The sequence below is a fragment of the Muntiacus reevesi genome, chromosome 15, assembly GCF_963930625.1.
Source record: "Muntiacus reevesi chromosome 15, mMunRee1.1, whole genome shotgun sequence".
NCBI classification, from domain to species: domain Eukaryota; kingdom Metazoa; phylum Chordata; class Mammalia; order Artiodactyla; family Cervidae; genus Muntiacus; species Muntiacus reevesi.
In genome coordinates this window covers 57,933,302-57,954,045 of record NC_089263.1, presented here as the reverse complement: position 1 = coordinate 57,954,045, position 20,744 = coordinate 57,933,302, and the positions used below count along the sequence as shown (strand labels likewise).

Here is a 20,744-nt window from a genome sequence, read left to right as displayed (position 1 = left end):
TTCTAATTCAATAAAATTCCATTATAACAAAATAAAGGACCTACTTCCTTGGCATTGCACTCCAGCCAAAGCTAGCTATTTCTGTTGAAGAAAATACCTTAACTCATAACTAAAAATTTTATTAACATACTTCAAATCTAAAATACTTTGCCAACTCTATAATAGCCAAGATTTAGAAAAGAAATTGGGACTGACATTTTAACTAGAATATCACTAAACGTTTCTTTAAGACTTCTAAGTGTCAAAATGAAGATGACAACAGAAAAAAAATTAAAATGTGATATATTTCAACGGCACCATCTAAAAGCAACTGGCTGCCATTTAAAAATGAAGCTGTATAAAGTTTCTCCTTCCTACCAAAAAATTATGATATATGAATTGAAAATTCAGGTCACTTCTCATAACATCAGTGTGGGAAATTAAACATCAGTCTTCAACTTCTTTCCAGAGAACTTCGGACTACAGATATCTATCAGTACATGCTGGAAACAGACTGTAACATACAGAACTGTTAGAACGTAAGATCCTAAAGCCTGACCTCTACCCCCAGTTCTGCTACGAGCTCACTGACATGACCACAAAGGGGCACTGAAGGAAGTAATCCAGTATACAATCTATTAACAAGAAAACACAAAAGGAGGGACTTCCCTGGTGGTCCAGTGGTTAAGAATCCACCTTTCAATGCAGGGGACATGGGTTCAATCCCTGGTCAGGTAACTAAGATCCCACATGCTGAAAGGCAACTGAGCCCACACACCACAACCACAGAGAAACCTGCCTGCCACAAGAGAAGAGCCCGAGGGCCACAACTAAGACCCCATGCAAATAAATACGTATTTTAAAAAACACACACACACAAAACCAAGTTACCATTTCTCTCTGCACATTTCCTTTCCTGAAATAAAATACAGAGAGTGTCTCTCAGTTATCCAGAGGCAGAGAATACAAGTTCACCATCACTGGTGACCCAGCACCATGACTTCAAGACTGCCCCCGTAAGTCAATAAGGATCAAGGTCCTAAACAGAACCAGACACGGTCACTGAGGAGGATGGAGACTACCTAGTATACACCTAAACATCTATCTTAAATATGTTAGTCGTAACTTCGCTTCAAGACCAAATGTAAGAAATGCGTGGATTAGTATTTGGAGCTCCTGTGCATACCCATTAACACTGCAAGTGCAGTAATCAAATGTTCTAACCAGTCTTCCACAGGGAGATGGAAACCCTACCAAAAGCACAGGGAACCTGATGCCCCCGTGAATAAAAGGATCCCCAGGCAAAGGTAAGCAGGAGCATGCGCACAGGATTCCACTGAAGAGAACTACGGTGCTCTAGGTGCCAGACCCCACCAGTGGCTCTCAGCCTTGATGCACAACAGAATTTCTTGGGGAGACTTTACTAAAAATACCAATAACCCAGCCCTGCACTTGGAGACTGTAATCATCCTATGTAACCGGAGCTGAAAACCACTTTTTTATTTGATATGCTATTAAATTATTAAGTCTAATTTCACATTAAAAATCAATTTGTCTTTGAATATTTCTTAAATAATCTTTTTCCTTTCTCTAAAGATAAAATATCAATTCACTTTAGAAAATTTTGGAAATATTATATTTTCTTTCTATATATAGCTATCTTATAAAGTTACCTCTATATTATAGTTTTATATCTTGCTTTTTCTGGTAATTAATTATGAAGCTTCCCTAAAGAATAGTACTTGTTCTTTGAAAAAAATGATATTTAATAGCTCCTGATGTTTAAACAGCTAATGTTTATAAACAGTTCTGATCTTAATACTGGAAAGAGGTGATAATCATTTCACATGTTTGTATCTGATGAACCATTCTGACTTCTACAAAGCTTTATGAGAATAAAAGAACTGCAGATAAGTAATGAACAGAGCTATGGCGCTGCCTAGCACCAGTGAAGACAAATCAGACAGGCCTACGCTGAAAGGCACAGACAAGAGCAGAAACAGGTGAATCAGCAAGCTGCAAAGTGTAAGCAATTATGGCCAGAAACTTTTGAAAAGGATAAAATAGACATTTAAAGGTGACATAAACTTTAAAACAAGGTCCTTAAAATCTAGTTAGAGAGATAAAATTAACACATAAAAAGCTAAAACAATAGTGCCATAAGAAGGATATGAGCAAGTGAAACTGTAAAACAAATGGAAATATACAGAACGGGGGCTACAGGGGTTTAAAGGAGTTCAGGAAAGACAGGTATGAGGGGAGAAACGACCAACGGCAGCCACTAAACCACCTCTTAGAGAGGGAAAAAAAAAAGTCAACATTATTTTGCTTATGGCATTCTTCCAGGATCACAGACAAACCAGGACATTGAAAATGTTACTGAAATATTAAATGCAAGAAAGAAATCAGCTGAATATTTATTATCGTCCTAATTACAAAGAGAAGACGTAATATAGGCTAATGGAGTAGAACTAAATTAGGAGACAGGAGACACAGACTACTAACCAGGGCTGGTAACAAATGGCTTTTAACTCAGAAGTGTAATCTGCCACCTTACGCAGTTAGGAAATACTTGTTTCTATCCATTTTCTTTCCTAATTCTGTAAGCGAAAAAGATACTGAATAACAAATAAAATTCTTACAACTACTCATAATGAAGAAGAATATTATAAGTCTAAAATAAAACATAATTTAAAGAAGCCAAAGTTATACAGAACAAAAAAAGACACGGTTACACAGCAGCCCCACCTACAAGCCACGGCTCAGGGAATTTCCTCCAAGACCCAGAAATAACCGTTCAGGTGAACCAGATGCCAAGTGGTCAGAGGTAATCGCATTTTCTGAACCTCACTATTATGACAAGTTCCTAAGGGGACTTGCTTTCTTTCCACAGTGCAAACTATTTAAAGATCCTAAGAAGAAACTAATCTTACCCATAGATTTTAATATTTTAATTTGTCATATCAAAGATAAATGCAGATAATATTCCATGCAAATTCCATGCAAATGACCCAATTTAATAGTACAAACTTTTGTTCCTCTGATATAGCAGCAAACTAAGTATTTCAAAGGAATTTAATACACGAGAAAGAAGAAAAATCCAAAATGAAAAGGCATAAAGAAAAGTGAAATGGCAGGGGACACAAACCAATCACACTCACTTTTAAAGTTACCCACGTTGCTTCCACTCACAGGCATGACGGAATAGCTGGGATCCAATTAGCCCTCTCACAATAAACAAATATGAACACTGGACAAAACAGGAAAATTACTATTCTCAGACATCAGACAAAACAGGCAGTAGAGGACTGTGACTTCTACAGGACAGGAGACAAGCAAATGAGCCCCAGGACAGGACACCTGAGATGCCGTGGGGCCAGCAGAGGAGGCCAAGCTCAGCGCGCCAAGAAGCCTGACACCGACCCACACGAGACCAGAAACGCTTTCACTGCAGGAGTACTAGGAAAAATTAACAACTGATATCCCTCCTGAACAAAGATGCAAAAACCCTTAATGCAATATTGGCACATCAATTCCAGCATTATGCAAAAAGCATAATACAACCGTAACTGACTGGAGTGTATGTTAAGAATACAAAGTCAGTTTACTATTCAAATATCAATCAATATAAATGCCACATTAACAAAATAAAAGAAAAAATCCTATGATTCATCTCAAAAGATGCAGAAAAAGTATTCAAAATAAACAGGCAAACTACAAAGTAGGAGAAAAGATTTACAACACATATATTTAAGAAAGGACTTGTACACAGAATAACTCTTACACTGAATTATAAAAAGCAAAACTGAGTTATTAAAAAAGGAGGGGGGAGGGCGGTGCCAGTAGACCACAAAAGACTGAAGAGGCTCCACAAAGGAAAATATATAAATTGTCAATAATCATAATGAAAAAGTGCTCAAAACCAGTCAGCAAGTAAATATAAGCTAAAACTATGAGACACTACTAAACTTCTGATATCACGGTCACAATAAACCAACAACATACCTGACAATTTCAAGTGCTAAAGGGGACACAGAGCAGCCGGAATTCTCACATGTTACTGGTGGCTGTATAAAACAGTAACAACCACTTTGGAAATCTGGCTAGTACTTTCTTATAAATTTAAACATGCACCTTCCCTATAAACCAGTAATTCTAGGTACTGATCCAAGAAAAACAGTGACCACAGTATTCACAGAAGGGCTATTCATAAGAGCCCAAAACTGGAAACAATCCAAATGTCTATCAACAGGAAATAGAAACTAACTCTAATATGGCTACCATATAATACTACAACATAAAGACTGACTAAACAACTGAGATGCCAACAATATACCAGAGCCTTTAAAACACTATGCTGAGCACAAGCAGTCAAGAGACAAAACAGAACGCACTGCATAAACACCATTTATAGGACATTCTAGAAACACTCCACAGTGAGGAAGGAAACTCAGACAAGTGGTTTCCTCCACACTGATCAGAAAATGACACCAGGAATCTTTTGGGAGTGATAGAAATGCTCTGTATTTTAACAGAGGTAGGATTATACAGGCATATGCACTTGTCAAAAAGGATTCAAATTTTTTATTTCATAGCTATTTCCTTATAAAAACTACACGTGGATAAAAACTTGGTGAAAACAATCACAAAAGCAGTTCAGATCCAAAAGCGTTATTAACTCAAACGGGATCAAATATATTCTTTTTTTAAAAAAAAATTTTAAAAAAGAGAGTAAAATAAAACAAGCCAAAAAACCTTGAGGTAATTCTAATTCCAGAAATCTATAGCCTTTAGGGAAAAAAAGCAGCGCTGGGGGACTTTGTGGTAACTTGCCCAAATAACAGACCCTGTTACTTCTTCTATTTAACAAAAACATGTTCTTCATACATAATAAAGAATTTTGAGAGGGGAGTTACAAATGTTGGTAACCAAAAAGATGCACACAACCTCACTTACTAACAAATTGTAGTTAAAGTGCTTGTTAGTGCCAATGTATAAATTGACCTGGCTATTCAGAGTATGTCTGTGTTAGACAAGATATTGTCTACCTTTACTCATTACAAACTAATTTCAACGTCAGTGTAGCAAAAAGAAGTTTCAAAGTGACCACAAATAAATAACTATATTTACTAAAATGAAAGGGGAAGGAAAGATAACGGGAAATGAAAAGAAAAACTGACCAAGTGTAAGTTCAGAAGTAAATGCATGACAAAATACAATAAAGTTCATTAAAGTACATAAAAGGATATAAAAAAAGCACCTCGCTATTATAAAAAGAATGAGCTGAGTATTTTTATTCCACACCTGCAAACCTCCAGCCTTTCATTAATTTTCTCCACAAATACTATTGCCACTCAAACTCAAAAGAGAGGAGAGAGAATTTTTGAATTCAAATAATTTAAAAGTATAAATCTATGTTTTGTCTCATTTAATAATTATGAAACATTATTAAAAATGCAGTACCTTATGGTTTAATTAATTCTAGTTATTAAAAAGAATGTTTTACAAAATAAATACTACAACTAAATCAACAGAAAAGAAAAAATCAGCTAGAAACATTTCCTTACCACTTTTACAACACAGGGTGCATCGTTGCCCACGGATTTTGAAGAATTCATATCAGCTGTTTGAAAAAGTGACATATATAATATCAGAACAAGAAGTAGCACTATTATAGCCTATTACTAGCCCTTTATTAATATTTAGATCTGTATATCTATAATCTCTTCATAGAATAAATTTCAGTTCCCAAATATGTGTCTCAGGATATCATTACTGCATATTTCATCAATTTTAAGACTTTTTTCCCACAAGTTAACATGTCTGAAATTGGAAGGCACTGTACAATTGCTGCTATCTTCAATGTGATCATCAATTAAGTATAGAAAACTGAGTTAAAGATTTATTTAATTCAAAAGTACTCACGGTCTTTGATATGCTAATATATGCTCTGAATTCCCAAGAGGATGATAACTGATACAATTTCTTAAATTTAACAAACTAGGGAATCCTTTTAAGAAGTAGCATTAGGTAGGAAGGTAAGAAGAGAGGGAGCTAAAGTTCTAAAAAGCACTCGTTTGGGGTAAAGATAACTTCTCTAGATCAATGGTTCAGGAGACTGGCACTAGACCTTTGAAATGCCATCCAGAGTAATTTTAATGTGGCTATCATATTATTTTGTACAAATAAGAAGCAGAGTTGCCCTTAAATGCTGTATTAGGAAAATAAAGTTTCCCATACTCATTAAACACATATTTTTTTTACCAGGTAACTATTACATGCCAGTTTCTAAGAAATTGATTTAGCAATGAACAGGAGCAAACAATCTCTACTTTTATGATGCTAACATTTCAGTAGTTGGACACAGACAACGATTAAAATATAAAGTGTGTTTGATGGCAGTAAGTACAAGAGAAAGAAAAATTCAGCAGGAAAGGAAGATAGAGAGTTGCAAGTTAGTAAGAGGAACCTCAGTGATAGGGTGTCACTGAAGCAGTGGTCTGGAGACAGTGAGGGATGGAGCCATGGAAATAAGCTGGGAGAACATTCCAGGCAGTCCAGTGCAAACGCCTACATGTGCCGGAGAAGAACAAGTGTGATGCAAAGTAACAGGGTACAGATCAGAAAAGCAGCCGAGAACAAATACAAAAATAGGTGACCCAAAGCTGTGGCTATCAATGAGATGGCGAGCCACTGGAAGGTTCTGAGAAGAGAAATGGTAAGCTCAGAATGATTTTCTAAAGAACTCTGCAAGCGGCTTTGTGGAGAATGGAAGGCAGACACTAAGAGCAGAGCAGAGAGGTAAGTGAGCTATCAGAACCCTCTGGGTGAGGAATGGCGGCAGCGCGAACCAGGGCAGGAGCACTCGAGGCGGAGATAAGCGGTCGGACTGTGGACATGTTTTTAAAGAGCCAACAAGATTTGCTGATGTATTAGATACAGAGGGTAAGGGGGCGTCAGAGGGGAGAGGTCAGGAGGACTCCAGGTTTTTGGCCTGAGCAACCGGAAAGAGCAAGTTGCTACTTGCCATGACAGAAAACTGCAGGAGGAGCTGGTGTTTTGGGGTGTCTTAAGTTTGAGATGCTTATTGAACATCCAAGTTCAGGTGTTAAACAGGCAGCTGACGTACAAGTCGAGTTCAGAAGAGTGGTCCAAGTTGGATAAAGAAATTTGAGAGTCATCAACACAGAAATGCTATTCATTTAAAATCATGAAACTGGAAGGGCCCCGAGGGAATGAGTGTAGACAGAGGAAAGAAGAAATCCCAGGACTGGGTCCTAAGGCCTTCTCACATAAGAAGCTGAAGAGATGAAGAGTGACAGGCGAAGGAAACGGAGAAAACGCCCATCCGCTGGGAAGCAGCAGGACTGTGAAAAGGCTGTAGCTAGAACACTTAGACGACAGAAGGAACACCAAGTCATAAAAACGGCTAAATGGGCAAAAGAGTAAGCCTGAGCTCCTTAAGGAACAGTACTGCTGTGATGACATCACCCAGACGCTGAACTAACAACAGAGCAAAGTTAGATTTTTTAAAATAAGCATTTAATGCACAAAGTATTACAATGAGGATAGTATCCCAGTAACACGGCATGATTCAAATGAGGAAAGGGGAAAAGGGAAGTTTGATAATTCATTCAAACAACATATACTGAAAAATATGCCAGATACCAGGAAACAATAGGAAGAGTTGTCTAACTGCCAAGGAGGACATATTTATTCTGGAAAAAACAAAAGTAATTTCAGTGCAGCATGAAATATACTACGAAAGGGTTAACAGAGGGGCATTATAATCAGATAACACCTGCCCTAAGTTCAGCTTTGGACAAATAAAGCAAAAGAAACATCACATACAAAGATCAAGAGGCAAAGGGCAGCATGATGGTCAAAGACAGATTCTGAGGAAATAAAAGGGATGAAGGAAAAAGTTAACATAGGGACCAGACTAAGTGGAAGGTCTGGGATGCCATTCTCAAAGTCTGGCACTTCATCCTGAGGTCCCTGGGGAAGCCATCAGAGAAGGGTAATAAATAGAGTAGATCACTCAAGCCATAATGTGAATAACAGGATGCAAGGGGGCAGGGCTGAGCAGAGAAAATTCACTGCTACCGTGAGACTCCAGACAAGACATGAAACTGACCTGAACCCAGGTAGGACCAGCAAGAGAGGGAGAAATGAATGTATCTGAGAAGTCTCACAGCTAAAGCAACAACACCAGAGGAAACGCCAGGAATATCAGTGTAATAACACTTGAGAATGGCTTCCAGTGTCTGGTTTGAGGGGTGTGAATATCAGATTATCCTCTCCTGATCCTGACAAAATCAAAAGATGGAAAAGGATGATATAAATTTTAGAATGCCTGTGGGTCATCCAAACAGATATCGTTGTAGGTCACTGGCTATGGGCCTGAACTCAAGGGACCAAGTCCTCGGTTACTAATAAAAGATATGGAAATCAACAAAAAGAGACAACAGAAGCCAAGAGACTCAATGAGATCACTCAGAGAGACTACACAGAAGGAAAAGTAAGCTGAGAAAAGGAGCTAGAGAGCACAGAGGTGCCTACAAAGATGACTTAGCACATCAATAGGCAGGAGGAAAACCAAAGGTGAGAGTATGTATCATGAAAGACAATGGAGGCAATGTTCATGAGGAGGAAAGGTAAACCCTATCAAACACTGTAGGAAGTATCTAAACAAAAAAGCAATCTTTCAGCAGAATATCATCAGTGAGCAGAAACTGCTGATGATCTTGAAAATGGCTGTTTTGATGTCAGTGGGAACAGAGAGATAAAGCCACAATACTGAAGAAAACTCCTTTTCCAGATCAATCTAGTTTTTAAAAAGTGAAAACTTTATTACAAAAATCTGTCAAACCATTGGATATTAAATTTACTATTAGATGGCACTTTCTGATGAGAAATACCAATACAGATAAAACAGCTAGCACACATGCAAAGCAAGCTGCAAATTTGCCAAAGGTTACAAAAGCAACTTAACTAACACAAAGTGAAGAATTTACTTGCTTTAAGACAAGTTCCCATTCCTAATATGGGAAGTCTTCAGTATACACATTCTGCAGTAGAGTGAGCCTACAGAATTGCCATTTCTAAATTACAAGGTCAAAAATATAGACCCGGCTAGTATAGCTACTAACCTTTCATGACTTATGAAGGCTTTTAGTTTAAGTCAGATAGTCTAGATCGCTGGGATGGGTTTGGTTCTAAACAAAACTAAAGAATCAATTTATTTCCCCTAAGACAGGTGCCACTGATCTAGAGACACTGTATTTATAAAATACAGTAAAGTGCTGGTTTTCAAATTATGTTCCATGAACATACATCTAGAGACTGCAGCTGACCAACTACAACTCATTGGTCCTGGTTCAGTGAGACTCCTCTTGACTAAGAACAGCTGCTCTTTCATCTACGTCAGTGGTTCTCAAACTTTCCCAGGCGTCTAGCTGCACCCCCTGCAGGGCTTTTTCACACACACGGCTACACCTTCTCCCTCCAGCTGCTGATTCGTGGGTCTAGGGTGGGACCCAAGAGTGTGCACTTCTAACAAGCTTTCACATGATGCTAATCTAGTATTAACATTAGTATTGTGAGGAAGACATTGCTCAAAAGAAAGGTTCACTACTAAAAACAAAATTTTATAAACCTCATACAGAAATTTAATAATTAAAGATTAGAGAAGGAGTAAGAATATATAATAGAAAAGTCAGAGAAATAGTAAAAGCAATCATTAAATGCACTGTATCAATACTAACATTCTGAGAGAAATAGCTTTAGAAGCAATCAGGTAAAATATTTTTCAAATGAACAAATTAGCTAACTTACAGTATCTCAGGGTTCCACAGTGGGTCCCCTAAAATTTAAATAATGTGCTAACTAAATAGCACATTTCAGACTTAATATGCAATTTCTAGGTCATTCTCCTAAATTCCACCATGATGACTATTAAGGTTGCATAGAAAGAAGAAATAGCCCTACCTATTAAAGATATGAAAAACCTCCAAATTACACAAAACAAAGGGAATATATCCTAATTGGGTGGAGGTGCAGAAAGAAAGATATGGCTTTCTTTGAGTCTCAAAGGAGATTAACATCACACAGAATATCTAAGAAATCTAAAGCCTATGCTCACTAGTGGCAATGTTAGAGATGTTTTATCCTCTTTTTCTACTGTGATTAAATCAACCATCTTCTCCACTCACATGTCAGAGAGGCATTTTTGCCTAATAATATTATGTTGATGTAGACTATTAGGAGCATCCTATAAAAGTCTGCAATTAAGAAAATATGTTTATGACAAACTTGTAAATCTTTGGACTGACAATCAGAAGTAGTGGTATACTCACCAAGATATATACAACCAAAGCCGCCTTGGCCAACGGGAGACCCCAGTTTCCATTCCTTTTTGGTCATATCAGTGATTATCTCCCCAGCTGCAAAATGTTCTGCAAGACGTCTCTTTGCAGGGCCCTGTCTTCCAGCCTGAGCTGCTTTTACACGAGGCATTTTCACTATAATATAAAACAAAGCACACTCAAAATTATAATCCTGGAAGTGTTGAAAATGTTTTCAATGCAAAGATGCTATTCAAATTCATACTTACTTCAAAGTTTAAATAAAGGACTAATAAGCGTTCAATTCTATTTATCTCTTAACTTGGAAGAGGAAGCAATAAGTAACATGATCCATGCAATTACTTGCAAGAAAATATTTCAAGTTCCAGTGGTATAAAATTATCAATGACTAAAAATGCTATTTAATGCTAACAGTGTATGGGGGTGGTATGTGATTTCAAACTCTAAGAATAACCTATTTTAATCTACTAGTTGAAAAATATTTAAAACAAACAGTTTTTAGGATTCTATAGTTCCTTAAAACTATATTATAGATACAGTACAGAAAGAAAAGAGATTGATAAAAAGCTGTAAGGTAGTATGCAACATCTGAAATGGCTATTCAGATAAACGATGTCTGTTAAGATTTGACAATTTATGTAAGTAGCTTGGTTTTGAGCCTAGATATTCTAAATACATACACATCACATTAGACTGGAAAATTTAAGCAAGTATCTACCCACTATCATTCTACATACACAAACTCCATTTATGCAAATGCTCTTTATTAATTTATTGGGAATTTTTAAATTTAACTTTTCCCGACCGGGTATTGATATATATCTTCATTGTCTATATCCTAAGTTAACAAAAAAACTTCAAAATAAATGAATGTGCTTGTTATTTCTTCATATCAATTAATTCTCTTAATGTGTTTGTAATCACTGAAAGAGTTTCCTGAATGGAATTTCAGTGCAACCATAATAGCCCACATTCAAAACACCAAAGAAAGGTGATTCTGACAACTACAGTTAAGTAGATAGAGTATAATAACTAAAACACACAGTACTGTCAAATACTAAAAGGAATGCCTTCTAAACTTTATCCAACTTAATCAAACCACGAGAGTAATCTCCTATTCGATAATTTCCTTATAGCATTCAAAACAGTTTAAATGATTTAAAATTAGAGAAGATTCCTGAACTTTTAAAAAAAATGTGAAACTACAAAATGAAAGATCACACCTACATACTAATCAACCCAGGATGACCAGCTCTAAGACACAGCCTACTCTGGTAAAATTACTGAAATTAATACATAAAGAAAATATTCTTTGTGCTTCCGGGCCAAAAAGAAGATACTCTGTAAGGAAAGCAAAATCATATTGTCATGATATCGACAGCAACACTTTATGCCAGGAAAAAAGGGAAGTAACATATTTAAGATTCAAGGAATGAAAATACAAACCAAAGAGTCTATATTCAATTAAATTTCAAGTCTAAGGACTTCAAAGTGTTATCAACATGGAAATGGGGAAAGGAGTAAGAATCTACTAGAAAACAAGTTTCAAATATCCCAAATGACTAAAGAAACGTCACTGTAAGAACTGACAGTGAGCAGTAAATAGATAATTATTTGCAGAACTGAGTCTCAACAAGGGTAACAAAGGAGATGATAGAGTATACAACAGGTATATGTTCTGATATGTTCTGACAATGCAGACATTGCACAACTGCAAAAAAACGGGAAAACAAGCTAAAAAAATCAACTTTCGCTCATATTGTGATGATCCTTGGTTTTGTTAACTAAGGATATTGTAGACAGACATGGAATAATGCAAATGAATAATTATGTGATGTTTTAATTCTACCATCGCTGTGGCCTTAAAAAATAGGATTCAAATATGGAAGGGGATGTAGATGAAAGAAGAGGCAGGATTATATTTGGAAGCATTGTTTTTAATTCAGAAGGTATTTTATCTTTTACAAAAAGGATATATATATATATAAACACACACAGACACACACCTTTGTGTTCCCAAGCCCCGTTCACAAATAAAAAAGCTTAGAAAAAGAAAACACAGCATACACACCGTATTCTTGGAATACCATTTCCTGTTAAAACGGCACCTTGAACAAATTACTGATTTCAGGTCTGGAGCTGGAAATGTACAAGATAATCTTGGGAGATCTCGTCATTTCTAGATGTCAAGGAAGCTATCAAAAACTACTAGAGTTACGTCAAATATGTCTAAGGAGTCAACCTGGAAGATACTACCACTAACCAAAGATGAGTCAATTTGAGTCAATGAAGATAATAACCATAATGGATTAAAACACACAAAATGGGTAAATCGAAGGGTTTATAACGGTAAGAAAACTTAAGTGGTCACCTCCAGAGGATAGCAAGACACCACTCAAACTTGAAAAGCGGTGAATAAAGGGGAACAATCAAGCATCTGTCCTTCCTCTCGTATATGAATTGCACCACCAGGTAACCAAATAGAAGATGAAGAGAAATCTCTCCTTACACGGAAAAATCTCAGCTAATAGTAAAGATGGTTTTGGCTTAACACCACTTCCACCTCCTAATGAATTAATGGATCCAGACACTGACCACTGACAGACACTAACATCCAAAGCAGAGAACTATTCAGACAGTACATGCCTCCTGATCAAAGAACACGCCACTAGTCATGAAGAAATCCTGCCAAAAAAGAAACAAAAAACAAACAGACCCTGCATCTGATTCAGCCAATCAATTCACAGGATATGAAAGGACCAGAAGAATATGATAAACTATGACACAGGAATGCAATCAGCAGAATTCTAACTCTGGGAAGGAAACTCTTACGGTGCATAAGATCCCATTTCTACAACAGATAAAGGAGGAAAAAAGACATGGGGGAGAAGAAAACTAGATTTTAAAAGACTTTAAAACGTACCTAGCAAAATTTGGCAAATCTAAACCACAGTGTTGAGGGATACACATTTGAATGATAAAACTATAAAGAAAAGAAAGCCATTAGCATAGAAGCTGGAGGTGACTTTGGGGAAGCACAAGAAAGTTGGGATTCAGATGGGGCCCGTGGTGGGCACATTTTTCTTGACACAAGTGGTGATTATAATAGAAGTTTCCTCTGATTCATTATATCTGTATGTGCATGATAAGATTTTCTGAATTGTGACATATTTTATGGTTTTTAAACTTTAAAAAATGACTGTTCCTATAACAATAATCACCAAGAGATCAAAACTGGAAATCCTTTCATACTCGTGAGCTTGGTCCAATCACGCACGCGCGCGCGCACACACACACACACACACACACAATAAAGAAAAAAAAAAAGACTCCACAGTAAAACCCATACTTCGCTCCCTGTGAAGTACTGGCGGCCTTCTGCTGTTTCATTCGCAGGTGCCCCTTACACACTATGCACGTTAGAGAAACTAGCTCCTGGCATTGCAACTAGTCTTCCCAATTTATCCGCCTTTGACATCGTTTACTTTCAGTTTTGGAGTTTTATGTCATCCTTAGAAAGACCTCTCCCAGTAAAACTTTTTTTTTTTTTCAAACATCTCCCATGTTTTCCTTTAGTTATCTTATGGTTTCATAAAATTCTTTGCTAATTCTTCTGTCCGTCTACACTTATACTGGTATAAGACAAGAGGTGGCAACGCAGCTTTTTTTCCCCTTTAGTCATCCATACATATTAGGAAGATGCACAAGTATTGGAGAAACCCACTCCAGTATTCTTCCCTGGAGAATCGCATGGACAGAGGAGCCTGGTGGGCTACAGTCCACGGGGTTGCAAGAGTCAGACACGACTTAGCGACTAAACCACCACCATATATATCAAACGAATCCAAGTAAACTAACTACAGAAAACAATTCATCTAACTTGTATAATGTAGGTCCTTTGTATCACCAGTTGCTTTGGAATGCAATGGAATGGAAGGTTGGTTACTAGTTAGTATCTGAAACTAACCTTATCCTTGGGTTAAAACTTCCCTCACACCTCTAGATACTCCACGTGAATGTGAAGAAGTCAATGAAATATACTCTGCTGCTCTGACAGAAAGGGGCCACTACAACACAGAATTTTCTTTAGAATAATCCTAACTGAAACTCCTTTCCTCCAGTGGCTTTTTGTGGAAAAAGATACTGCGGTCCCCCTCCAGCCAGTCCTACAATCTTAGGTGGGCCACAGACAACCAACAGCCATGTCAGTGCGCAGAGCTGGCTTCTGCTGGGTGTGAGAGGGTTGACAATGGCAGTGGATTAATAAACAAGCGTCTGGTCACTAACCTTTTTTTAAAACATTGACTTTTAATTGAAGGATAACTGCTCTCCAATGTTGCGCAGGTCTCTGCCAAACATGAGCATGAGTCTGCCACAGATGTGCGTCTGTTCCCTCCTCCCTGAACCTCCCTCCCACCCCATCCCACCCCCCAGGCTGTCAGAGCCCCAGTCTCAGTGCCCTCAGCCACACAGCGAATTCCCCCGGCTATCTAGTTTACACACGGAATAACCTATCTTTTAAAATGTGAGGAGAAACAAAAGATTGAAACAAATGCAGCTGGTTACGCTCACTTCATAAAAAGGCTTTAGAAGGTTTTCTTCTCTTACCACAATATAAAGAGTTTAAACAGCTTTTAAACTATCTATTCCTAAAAAGTTGTGAAGATCTGAACTGTGAAAGCCTGACAAAACCAGCTACTGGTAAGGATGCGGAGCAAACGGAGTTCTCACACACGAGTCAACGTTTCAACCACACTGAAAATCTGCTGTGCCGTAGCTGCGACCCGACCCAACAACTCCTCTCCTGTGCACACACCTAAGAGAGACAGAAACACATCCACCAAACCCACGTTAAAGGATGACAGCAGCTTTACTCAGAATGGCCAAACACTGGAAACCACATGTCCATCAACAGGAAAACAGATACAATACAATAGATGAACCGTCAGAGACGTCACTTTGCCAACAAAAGTCAATATAGTCAAAGCTATCGTTTTTTCAGTGAGAACTGATGTGAGAGTTGGACCATAAAGAAGGCTGAGTGCTGAAGAATTGATGCTTTTGAATTGTGGCGCTGGAGAAGACTCTTTAGAGTCCCTTGAACTGCAAGGAGATCAAACCAGTGAATCCTAAAGGAAAGTGAAAGTCGCTCAGTCGTGTCCAACCTTTTGAGACCCCATAGACTGTAGCCTGCCAGGCTCCTCTGTCCATGAATTCTCCAGGTCAGAATACTGAAGTGGGTAGCCATTTCCTTCTCCAGGGGACCTTCCCAACCCAGGGATGGAACTCAGGTCTCGCGCACTGCAGAAGGATCCTTTACCGTTTAAACCACCAGGGAAGCCCAAGAACACTGGAGTGGGTAGCCTGTCCCTCTCCAGGAGATCTTCCCAACCCAGGAATTGAACGGGGGGTCTTCTGACTCACAGGGGGATTCTTCACCAGCTGAGCTACAGGAAAAGCCCATATCCTAAAGGAAATCAACCCTAAATATTCTTTGGAAGGACTGATCCTGAAGCTAAGACTCCAATAAAGGCTCCGCTTTAGCCACCTGACGCAAAGAGCCAGCTCGCTGGCAGACCCTGATGCTGGGAAAGTCTGGAGGCAAAGAGCAGGGGGCAGCGGAGGATGAGGTGCTTAGACAGCATCACCAGCTCAATGAACAGGAATTTGCTCAAACTCCGGGATACAGTGGAAGACAAAGGAGACTAGTGTGCTACAGCCCATGCGGCTGCCAAGAGTTGGACATGGCTTAGTGACTGAGTAACACCACCCCCCCAAATGGTATGCTGATAAAAGGAAGCCAGACACAAGACAACATACTCTATGGTTCATCTCATTAATCCGTGATGTGCTAAGTCACTTCAGTCATGTGCAACCCTTTTGACGCCATGTGCTACTGGAACCCAGCGGGTTTTTCTGTCCATGGGATTCTCCAGGCAAGCATACTGGAGTGGGTTGCCATTTCCTTGTCCGGGGGATCTTCCCGATCTAGCGATCGAACCCGCGTCTCTTGAGTCTCCTGCACTGGCTAACAGGTTCTTTACCACTAGCACCACCTGCGAAGCCCACTCCATAATGACAGAAGTCACACAGCAGGATCACTGAGTTAGAAGGCTTCTGGGGCTCTGGTCCTGTCCCACACCCCAGTCTGGGTAATGTCTATATTGTATGTTCACATCATTAAAACTAATCAAGTTATACACATGATTTATTTCATTCTATTTTTAAATTTATGTAAAATTAACAGCTGATTACACAAACCTTAAGTGTTACAACAGTCAGGATCCAATCAGGAGTTAAAATGCATAAATCACTTAAAAAAACTTACAATAAAAAATCATTAATTTGTAAAAGGTAGCTGACTATTAAAAGGAGTAAGAGAACCCTAAGCAAGAGCAAAGGCAGGGGGCGGGAACAATCTACAAGATCAAAGGAGAGAAGACGGAAAGGAACCCCGCCCTGGACGGGCTGTGGCCGCAGCCCACTGGGCGGCAGAGCTCGCGAGGGCGCCTGCTGGACACAGCACTCCACCTGCTGGGGTGCTGGTGGACACCAGATAACTGCTAGTGGGAGGCCGAACAAAGCCATGGAGGATGAGCATGCTTTGCTCATCCGCTCTTTAAGGGGGGGGGGGGGACCAAGGACAGTGCAACAGCAAGAGAGGCCCCTCCCCTCCGCCCGGCGGTGTCCCTCCCTCAGCCTCTACCGACTCAGCCAGCATCGTGCTGGAGAGGAAAAAAGGCTTACCGGGTCTACTTCAAGCATCATCAATAGAGCAAAGAAAGATGTTTATGGAACTGAGAGGCAATAAATTGATAACCTGCATAAATGTTCCACAAAGGCTGACAGATCTCTGCACGCGCATCCACACTTGTGCACCAACCACACTGGAACATTTTCACACCATCAAGTGTCCCTGGGCCCTCTTCTGCCACCACCCACTCCTGTGCTTCCCAACAAAGGCTACCGGTCGTGCCCTCGGGGCGGGCCGCTTCCTTTGGAGAACCCGACTCTGCCAGCTCTGCCCGAGACCTCATCGGGCCTCAGACCTGAGGGAGCCCCCTCCTGGCACCCCCGCACCCTGTCTGACCTTTGCTCCACTTGGTCACTCCTCTTATTCTCTGGTTCAGAGTGAAAGACGTCTCCGAGCTTCAGAGAATATGAAGTCTGTATGTCTCAATCTCCTTGTCCTTTTAAGAGGATTTCTGAAAAGAAGAAAGGAGAAGTACTTAAAATCAGAAGTCTCTGGTCAAAAACTGTAATAAATAACATGACCATAAGCATTTGCCTCAGTAAAGAACTTAAAATACTCATTGGAATTAAACAATTGCCTTAGTATATTGTAGGTTTCTCCTAACAATGAAACCAATACCTACACTAAGGTTTCTATTAAAAGAATAAACCAGAGGGAACAAACCTCCACCAAATTAAATCTTTCTGCATAATTTCTGCCCAGCTGGAGCAAAGCAAATCCAAGTTATGATGGCCAATCCAAGAGAGAGATTTCAAAGAAAAGAAAGTTTACTGTCACTAACCATTACATAACCTGACCACTTCTTCTCCTATTGACATTAAATGAAATTCAGATTCAAGTAAAAAGCACATGAAAATGTAAATCAACATCGCCCTTTACTGAATTCATTCGCTGGTATATTCCATATTAGCATATTCACCAAAACTTAATTGTAAACAGAGTAATTATGGTACTAAAGTTATTAAATACACAAAGCAAGCTTGGAACTATACATATTCAAATAGAATCTCAGTGGCAGATCAACTTTTATATCTGAAACAATACCCTAATTAATAGTCAGCTCTGATAATAAAATGGTCCTCTGTTTTTCAGATAACATTCCAAAAAAAGTTCTGCTATGAATATTAAAAGTTTTGTGAAAAGATTCTTAAAATTTCAATAGCTATATTTATCACAATATGGTACTGTATTTAGACAACCGGCATTTTCCAAGTCCTGGATTCAAATTTGCAATTTTTTTTAATCCTCTGTTGAATAGAGAAAAAAAAGCTTGAATGAATCCAATAATGCAACTTACACTCAATGAGCTCTGAATTCATCACCCAAACTGGGAAATTACAATGCTGTATAAAGCTTGTCACATATTGGATGCTAGCCATACATTTTCCCTAAAATAGGTATGTACTTGAGTTTCTCTGAGGGGGGTCATATATTTTTATGAAATTTTCTTTCAAGTCGTAAGTTCTCTGACGCTTTTAAACTGCACAGAGACACACTGATTCAGGATAATTTTGAACAACCTGGGCTATTCATCAGGCCATTAACATGGTACCAACATATTGTTAGCTCTACTCTGCAGCAGGAAGCACTTTCTCGCCCCCACTCCCCATATACACTTGCTGAAAATCTTTTCCATACACAAAGATCTAGCTCTTCTGCAGTCAGACATGACCTCTCAGGTTTCAGTCCTATTCTTACTGTTTATTGCATTTGATAAATGTTCTCTATAAGTTTATGAGCTCCCTAAGTATGAAACCTGTCTTACAATACACTGCACTTGGTAAGAATTCAATATATATGTCAAGTTATACAGCAAAAGGTTAATAAGTTATTCTTTCCTCAAGTATCTGACATCTAACTTTATGCTTAATATACATCCAAATGGAGTGGACAGTGCCACTCCTTCGAAAAGCCCAGCAATTGAAATCCATATCAAACCCTATTTAGTCTCCTCAAAACTGTAATTCCCCTTCCTAACTCGCAATTCTCAACAGATGACCTCATCTCCTAGTTTAGAGAAAAAAGCCAGAAACTTCAGTGGGAGTTCCTCTATCTTTCCAAGACTCAAACCTACAAACCACCTGCATCCACTACAAGTCCAACTTTGCCTCCATCCCATCCTCCTCCTCCATCAAACACCAGCTCCTTCTTCACCTGTATCCCATCCCCTCCTATGTCCTGACTAAAACTATTAATTAACCCTTCTCTCAAATATTCAACATCTCCCTCAACTAGAGCCTTCCCATCAGCTTTTAAATATGCTCATGGCAGGCCTACAAAAAAAAAACCAAAACCTTTTAAATTCCCCTCTGCTGTCATCAGTACCAACCATCTTAAACTCATCTGTACTTACTAATGTACCCTTTCTCCTCCCTGTCACCACAACTCACTCCATCTGGACCACGAGTCCACTCCGACCCCTCTCACCTCAGGGTACTACACCCAAGTACCCTTCAAATCACCTCATCGCCCCGCCCATTCCCCAGCAGCGCTCAACACTGCAGTTCCTCCTTTCTTTGCTTCCTCTTGCTTTTCTTGCATTTTGCTTTCCTTCTCTTGCTTTTGCTTTCTCAACAGAACACTGCCCTGGTTCTCACTCTACTGCTTCCAGCCCTCACAGCCTCGATAATTTGGGAGACACAACAGTGAGTACCTGCTCATTCTTTCAAGGAACTTGTTCCACTTTTTGAAGTATATTTTTCCAGGATTGTATCACTCTAAAAAAGCAGACCATCTATATTTCCACAGCTTACACCACCATACAAATTTTATAAGAATAGATTACATAAAAGAAAGACATGCTGTTAAGTAAAATTAAGACCTCTGGAAATAAAGTTAAGAGGTTTAACTTTAAGTAAGATGGAGGCATATACAGAAAATATAACTGATTGATGTGATTTCCTTAAGCTAACAGATCTCGAGAGTTTACAGCCTTCAAGCAGTATGTGCACACCCATACTCAAAGCAGCACCATTCATAACCACCAAAATGTGGAAGCAACTGAGGTGTCTGCCCACGGATGGGTGGATACACACAGTGTGGTGTAAACATATGATATCTGCAGCCTTAAAAGGAAGTGAATTCTAACCCAAGTTACAACATGGAGGTACAAAGACCAGTGGTACTATTTCAAAGGTTGTTCCTATAGATGTTAATTACACAAATCTATCCACTATCACAGCAGTAAATAAAGGTCAACTGAATGATGTGAACTTGTGAAGGAGAGGAATGATCTGCTCATTCATTCACTCACTCAGCAAACATGCACTGATCACCTGCCACATGCCAAGCACTGCTCTAGTCCTCCTCCAGCTCTTCACTGCTCTCCAAGGAACCAAACAGAGGTCCTGCCTTTGACACTTACATTCTAGAAGAAAGATAATAAAACCTACCATAATGGGAAAATCATCTAATATTTTAGAGGAGGTACACACTATGTTTAAAGAGAAGAAGAGCATGTCAGGGGACGAGGACAGGGAGAGCACGGAGGTTGGGGGCAGCATGTGGTGTCAACAGAGAGGTCACCGTCAGCCCCCCTGAGAAGGGGAGATCCGAGCAAGGACAGGAGGGGAGTGGAGAGCTGGCCACAAGTATCTGGGCAGACGGCTGAGCAGTGCAAAGCCCCCAAGTGAGGAGTGTGCCAT

At 39.2% G+C, this 20,744-nt stretch overlaps 1 protein-coding gene across 6 annotated transcripts in view; it reads right to left on the bottom strand.

The window, feature by feature from the left end:
* Window positions 1-20,744, bottom strand: part of VRK1 (VRK serine/threonine kinase 1) — a 79,359-nt gene that overhangs the window by 35,116 nt on the left and 23,499 nt on the right. For 3 of the 6 annotated variants that reach the window (XM_065906618.1, XM_065906619.1, XM_065906620.1), the window contains exons 2-4: window positions 17,437-17,551; window positions 10,338-10,502; window positions 5,547-5,602 (exon numbers count right to left, since the gene is read on the bottom strand). In XM_065906618.1, coding sequence (XP_065762690.1) covers window positions 5,547-5,602; window positions 10,338-10,497 — 216 coding nt within the window. In that variant the 5' untranslated portion in view covers window positions 10,498-10,502; window positions 17,437-17,551. The remainder of the gene's footprint in view (window positions 1-5,546; window positions 5,603-10,337; window positions 10,503-17,436; window positions 17,552-20,744) is intronic. The other 3 variants (XM_065906621.1, XM_065906617.1, XM_065906616.1) reach the window with 1 other exon arrangement.